This window comes from Manacus vitellinus, unplaced genomic scaffold (genome assembly GCF_001715985.3).
Source record: "Manacus vitellinus isolate BGI_N305 unplaced genomic scaffold, ASM171598v3 scaffold_17_pilon, whole genome shotgun sequence".
Taxonomy (NCBI): domain Eukaryota; kingdom Metazoa; phylum Chordata; class Aves; order Passeriformes; family Pipridae; genus Manacus; species Manacus vitellinus.
The window spans coordinates 9,228,899-9,236,187 of record NW_021939256.1 but is presented as its reverse complement, the minus strand read 5'-3'; the positions used below and the strand labels follow the sequence as shown (position 1 = coordinate 9,236,187).

At 39.9% G+C, this 7,289-nt stretch overlaps 1 protein-coding gene across 1 annotated transcript in view; it reads left to right on the top strand.

The window, feature by feature from the left end:
* Window positions 1-682: 682 nt before the first annotated feature.
* Window positions 683-7,289, top strand: part of FHOD3 (formin homology 2 domain containing 3) — a 347,160-nt gene continuing 340,553 nt past the window's right edge. The window contains exons 1-2 of the mRNA XM_029958902.1: window positions 683-697; window positions 1,432-1,538. Coding sequence (XP_029814762.1) covers window positions 683-697; window positions 1,432-1,538 — 122 coding nt within the window. The remainder of the gene's footprint in view (window positions 698-1,431; window positions 1,539-7,289) is intronic.

The following is a 7,289-nucleotide window of genomic DNA, read 5'->3' as shown; positions in this document are numbered from 1 at the left end:
AGACAAGCCTGGAGGCGGCATGCCACTGTTTGAGAGACAATGTGCTAGTGAGGTCCTTTGGTCTGTTGTCTCGTTAGAGGTAGGGGATGGAGATCACGTGGCAGCAAGGATGTGCAAGGTTATCGATGTACTAGAAACTGCAGAAGTGCCTGAGAGTGGTCATGCAGGAACTGGAGCTTCTCCCCTGAAAAGGCAGCGGAATTGATTACCCAGCTGAAGTGCATCTACACCGATGCCCACAGCATGGGCAACAAACAGAAGTAACTGGAAGCCATTGTACAGCAGGAAAACTATGACAGTTGCCACCACAGAGACTTGGTGGGACGAGTCAGGAGTGCTCCAATGGATGGCTATAAACTCTTCAGAAGGAGGGGCAATGGGGTTGCTCTGTGTCTTAGCAAGTGTCTTGATCCTAATGGTAATGTTCAGTGTTTATGGATAAGAATCAGTGGGAAGGCCAACAGGGCAGATATCCTGGTAGGAATCTGTTATAGACCACCCAACCAGGATGAAGAGGCAGACTAAATATTCTATAAGCAACTGGGAGTAGTTGCATGATCGCTGGCCCTGATTCTTGTGTGATGAGCTCCCTGCAAAAAAACCCCAGAAAATTTCTTTACTAACTTTGGTCAAATCTGGCTCTTTTTAACAATAGCTGGGAAAATTAATGTAAAACTGGAAGATGAGGGAAGACAAGGTAGAAATAAAGAGGGTTTATTAATTGCTCCCTTCTTAAGCATCACTGCAGGTAGGTTCCTGCTTTCAGTTCTGGTCCTTGGTTCTCTTGGTACCTTTGTAGGAAGTTGGCACGGGTTTCCAGTCCTCCCCCCACAATGTCTAGGAAGGTCTTCCATTCAACCTCTGAGGCCAGTTAGTGCCTGGTCCTAAAAGCAGAATGCCAGAAATATGTATGTCTTGGTTGACTGTACTCCCCGCCTTGCTGCAGGACCCCAACTTTTGCCTGCCACATTTTGCGCTGTCCCTTGGCTGTATCCTTCCTCATGGGGCAAATTCAGTAGCTCACAAAAAAAGCTCCTTGTTCCTTCTACCTTCATCTGGAGGTTCTGAAACTGTACTTATAAATGTACTGTAAGAACAGAGAACAGTCATTCATATCCTAGATATACATTTAAATTAATTCCTCTTTCTGTATTATATTTTAAAGGCACTGTGCAAAACCCTCTCTAGTCCCCTCCTGTATGTTGAAATAAATTTCTCTGTGTTTGTTAGTTGGTTTGATATTGCTGTGACCAAGCATGGTCTAGTGAACATGGACTTGGGATTACATAAATTGCCAAACAGCACCCATTTTTCTTATCTGCTCACAACACATGGTTTGTTGTAGGGAGATTTTTCTGGGGACTTGGAAAATGGAAAGGTGATGTTAGAGAATGACCGCTGTAATCTAATGGTCTGAATTTTGTTCTACAGCTTGATGACTGCACCCTGCAATTGTCTCACAATGGTACCTATCTGGATCTAGAATCCACCCTAGCAGAACAAAGAGATGAATTAGAAGGCTTCCAGGAGGATGCTGGGTAAGTAAATATTTACTAAATTTAGATAAATAAGCACTGAGGTTTCAGGAGAGTGTGTTCAGATCAGCATAGGAACAGAAAAGATAAAATGATAAAGATCTTTGTATGCCCATATGTCTGCCCATATGTATGAATAATAATTTTATACTACTCTATCTATGTTCACTCTTACAGTTTGTCCAAAAGAAGATAGCATACTGTAGAGAAATCTATAATATGCATGTCTTCAATAGTCATAAACTCAATTTCTTTGTGCCTTGATATTTAAGTCCTCCATTTATATTTTTGAAGAAAAGTCTTGTATTGATTTCTTTTTTTTATTCCTGGAATTGATTTACCCAGCCCCGGGAATGGGGATGCGTGTTGTTTTTGAATATTCTCCTCTCTTGCTTTTTTTTATTTAATGATTGCTCGCCCACATGGATTGCTATGACACAGCTTTCCATAATAATCTGAGAACTGAAAGTGAAAGCAAAAGTTAGCTTCAGTGTGTGTTTTTATGAATGCATATATACAATTTGCTTTTTTGAAGAATTTTCTTTTTCTTGACCTGTCTGGTGGTAGTCTTGGTTAAGATATAAAATGAACAGACAGTCTGGATCTATTTTTGTCTTGCTGGTTACTATATTGGACTGGATAGTTGGAATTATTTTATAGGTGTGTTTGGCGTAGACTTCACACATGTGAGTAATGTAGCTGCTCCAGAAGGAAATTCATAAAATCATAGAATCACAGAATATGCTGAATTGGAAGGGACCTATCAGAATCATTGAGTCCAACTTCTGGCCTTGCACAGAACAACCCCAGAATCGCACCATGTGTCTGAGAGTGTTATCTAAATGCTTCTTGAACTCAGATAGGCTTGATGCTGTGACCACTTCCCTGGGGAGCCTGTTCCAGTGTCCAAACACCCTCTGGGTGAAAAACTTTTTCTTGATAATTAACTGCATTTTGAATTGTCAGGGCTTGTTAATAGTAAGACACGCAGTTCTTTGCTTATACTGGTTTATCTACTTTTTCTGGTAGCTGTCTTGCCTTTGATGAATAATTCTTACAAATTTAAACTGTGTCTTGGAAGATTGTTTTATGTGGAGAAGAATTTTAAATAATATGTTACAAATATTCACGTGTGTGCATTTGTTCATGTCTTATTCACACATACCAGTTAGAGGCATGTTTTTATAACCATTGGAAGAGGAAAACTGTTCTGTTAGAAACCAGTTAGAAGAGAGTTCTTCAGTAGAAAGGTAGGCAATACAAACTGAACTGAGCCTCCTTTCCCATGCAATAGGAGTGTTGAGTGTAGAAGTTGATCTAGTCCCCAGTTTTATGCAGAGGTGGTAAAAATTGCTGCAAAGAACAGCAAGTTCTTATTTCCAGCTAACTTTATAATGAGCTCAAAGCAAATAAGATGAAGGAAGAATTTTGATGGGATTTTTTTTTTTGGTAGCAATATGTTTGAGTTTAAGGCATATTTCTTTTCCTACCATTGGTGTCTCTGATAATTCTAGTAATTTTTGACTTCATTACTTTTGACACCCCACAGTAGCAATTTGGCACCACCAAGCAATTTGGCAAGTGAGAGACCACTTGGTGCTTTTCCTGCTAGACTTTGCACCTGAAATGGCAAACTACCATTCACCTTGTTTTATTTTTATGCTTCTGTTGGGCATATGAAGTCAATGATAGGAATTGTTCCTGAAACATGACTTTCATTTTCTCTGTGGTGGCTATCCTAGGAAAAAAAAGAAACAAAACGTAAAACTAACTGTGCTGCTTGGAGTTGCATGTCTACTGTGTTGTTTTGAGCTAAAAAATCAGGATATACTTTTATGTACATGTGTGCACAAGCCTCCTCTTAATTGTACAATCTGTTGTCATTTGAGTAATTGCTTCTTCCGATGGCTTGTCCTGCTGAGTAATGTGAAGTCTGCCATGAGATCCTTCATTCCTATGCAAGGATGAATAAGGAGATATGAAACTGTGTGCCACAAAGGTGCATAACAAAAGCATGGGCTACAAATTATTATTTTAATTATCTTTTGAAATTAGTTTTGTGAGATGAAAGAGAACAACTATTGTGTCTTGTTGTCATGTATGTAGCCCTCATCTTCACTGGTCTTTACCCTGCTCTCTGAAGTTGTCCCTCTCCTTGGTAATTGTGGGTCAATAGGATGTGCTGTGTTTTGGCTACCTGCTTTAGATGCAACACCAGGACAGGATGTGTTAGATGCTGCCATTACAGTGGTTGTGAACCATCTTTCTGTGGTGTCTTCCCACTACAGTCCTCCTTCAGACCCTACTTTCTTACCTTTGTAATAAATTACATAGGTGGGGGGAGTTCCAAAGGTTGAAGTGGTGAAAATGGAAGGAAGGAAGAATGAAAGGGGTGTTGGGAAGTAAATCAGCAAGTGAAACACACAGGAGCACAAAAAGACGTGTCCTGCTGCAGAGGGAAGAGGGGAAGATTGCCCAGGGGAGATGCTACCTTCAGCACCTTTCCTGAGGTGCTTGTAGGTACAAGTGGTATATTTGCCATGAATAATTCCAGCTTGTGCTAACCCAGCAGTACAGGGGTTAAGCTTTAACCTGATGGTTGTGAGGTTAACTTGAGGTTGAGGGTGTTTGGTTCTATCTCCCTGACATGCGCACACCTGGTAACTTGCATGTTGGAGCCCTGCAATCCTAGGGCTTTGCTCTGCTACTGTGGGACGCGGGTCAGTGAAGTACAAAACCTTGCATTTAGGAGTAATTGGCTAAGGACAAGCAAGTACTGGTCAGGCAGAAAATGAAGAAAGGATGGCACCTGACTTGTCAGCAGCATGGAGGAAAGGATCAGACATTTTTGGGAACTGTGAGCTCAAAACAAATCAGTGATTATGATGCTGTGAAAAAGGTATGGGATCATCCTAGGGTGTAAAGTGGGAATTTATCTGCCGAAGTGCAATGAACTTGGTGTTGTCAGTACTGGTGAAGATTCAACTGGATTTCTGCATCCCATTTTTGCCCACATTTTTTGAGAGAAGAAAAAAGAAACAAGAACCACCTGAACTTTATTTGTGACTTAGTAACATCATTACTTCAGGGTAAATGCAACTCATGTGATGTTATTCAGAAAAATTGAATATTCTAGACATAGGGTAACAAATGCAGTCAGTAATGTCTTTCTCTATCCTATGTTTCTAGCAACCTAAACACCATAAACTCCATTTTTGGGCCTTGCAGTTCTGAGACTAAAGCGCTGAGCTGGAGGGTTCCTGGACTGGAGCTTCTGGCTGCAGACCTTGGGAGCTTAGCAGCAACATGCTGTCTGGGAGGGACTGGCTGCAGAAACCACTTAGTCTCTCTCTTTTTCTGTCTGGGTCATTTCAAGGTCCTGCTCTTAATCTTCAAAGCTTTTAATTTTCTGAGATTAGGCTACCTCAGGACCTGCCTTTCTGCCATACTGAAGCTGCTGTGTTCATCAGGATCACTGAAGCTTGCTGAATTCTGAGTGAAGGCTTTAGTAGCTGGATATTCATGGCATTTTTAAAATTTTAGAACCTCAGCTGTGGAAACTCCTATTCAGAGTGACAGGAATGTCCTGCAATCTGGCTGTTTTCAGCATCTTTTTTGCCAAAAGTTCCTGTTTGCCCAGGGAAAAATGATTAAGATATTTATTTATTTTTTAAACACTGTTGAAAGGAGACTTATGAGTAAAACAAAACAAGCAGAAAACACATTCTTAAAAAATTGTATTGGTTTGAGAGGCTGCAGGTATTTATTTTCTCTGTGAAGGATTAGATGAGCATAGTGAAAAACATGGATTTTTCTTCAAAAGGAAAGAAAAGGATGGTGGCAATTAGACTGGAGGTTTATAATGTGTATCTGTAAATAACCGGTATAAGAAACACATGTGCTCATGCAATTTCAAATGAATTACTTTCTGTTACTGAATATAGTGAAAAGAGGCATTTGGTAGTTGCCCTCCACTCCAGCAGAATCTAAACTTCTGTTTAGGGAAGGAGAAAACCCAACACACATGCTCCCACAGCCTGTAGGGCTAATTCTGAGAATAAAATGGATGGGGATGGGACTGCTTTCGTGATTCCACAACTTTAGTGCTGCCATTTGCGCCCTTGGGAATAGCTGTGGGATTCAGGAGAATCAGATCATTTTTGTATGAGGGTTGTTTTTGGGATAGTCGGGAGGTGGCCAAATAATGAGGCTGGTCCTGCGGAAGATATTGCAATCAGAGAAAGGGTCAGTAAGAGGGTGTAGGAAAACTGGCTTTCTGTTCAAGGAATGGTTAGTTTGCTTGTTGGGTTGGCTAGTTGTGTTTTTTTATCCACTTCCTTCCAACACAAGTTACTCTGTGGATGCTTAATTGTGGAGGTAGTTTAGATGGGCTGGCTTTCAAGGTGTTTGCTAAGGTGTCCATGACAAGTAGGTCCTTTCCTTTGTGTTTCCTTGTGATTGTACACTGCAAGCAAGAATTGTAAAGAGGTTGATGCATTTAAATTACCATGGAATTACTTAAGTTCTTTTTATGGACGTGCCTTAACAGGCCCTAAAAGTAGCCCAAAAGGTAACACGGTCCTAAACCGCAGAACACAAGTTTCTTCAGACAGTGTGCTGTGAGCAATGGAGATTTCCTCAGGGAATATGTTTTCAAGACTTATGTTCAGCAGAAAGATAGTTTTAAAAAACTTTTCACAAATCACTTCAGCACTAATGTTTTTGCATTCCTTCTAGATGCCCTATCTCAAACCATTTTGACTGGTGAGCCGCATTTAAGTTGGATGACAGACTTTTTCCCTCTTGCTGCTGCTGTTCATTCTGGGCTTGATTCAGAATGTTGAAGGCAATGGAGTCTGGCATTGATCTCTGATATTCTTTTCCTGCTTATGTACTGTGGGGTTTTTTTGCCCGCTTAGACTTTGCAAATAGCACAGTTGTGAACATGAAAACTTTTTGTCATTTGTTTATATAAGGAAGCTGGGGATGCATTTGAACGTTAATTTGGTTTTTTGTCTAACAAAAATGGTATGGCTCATTTCTTGAAGCAGTACTGCAAACTAGCATAGATTCTATGCTGATTTTGTATCAGTTTGAACAGAGTGTATTTGTGTTTGTTCACTGTTGGAAAACACTTTCAATTTATGATAGATTTCTCTTCATATTTTGTCTAGATGTCATTTCCATAATGTTTCTCAGTTCCAACAGAAAGAAAAATAAGGGAGTGCCTGTGGAAGACTGTCATTGTATTGCTACAAACAGTAGAGACTGCCACTGCTTATTGAAATTATTTACTCATGTTGTGAAGAATGTATTAGTCCACCCAAATATTTTGATTTGTGTCATATTTAGTTCTTAGTTTGACCAAATACTCAAGCTGAAAAGTGGCTGGTCACAATAAAAAGCATGCAACAAAGCCAGGAAAAAATCCCACAACCAAACCAACCCTCAAACCAAAAACCAGAGCCGAGAGGTTATGGTAGTTTTTGGAGAGTATAAGACTTTCTACAAGGTAGCAGTATTTCAGTCTATCATGTATCAGATTACACTGTTGAACCACATTTTGAAGTTAGCGTAGCTAAAACTTTACTGTTACAGAATAAATGGCTGTAAAGATTAAGATTTCACATTTCTAATGAAATACATTGTTTTTCTGCATGACTAAGTTGATGCTTTTTTAATACCCTCACAAAGTTGGTGGAAAATAGCTATTACTACCTATGTTTTCAAAACTTTATGCAGCTTTTTAACTTC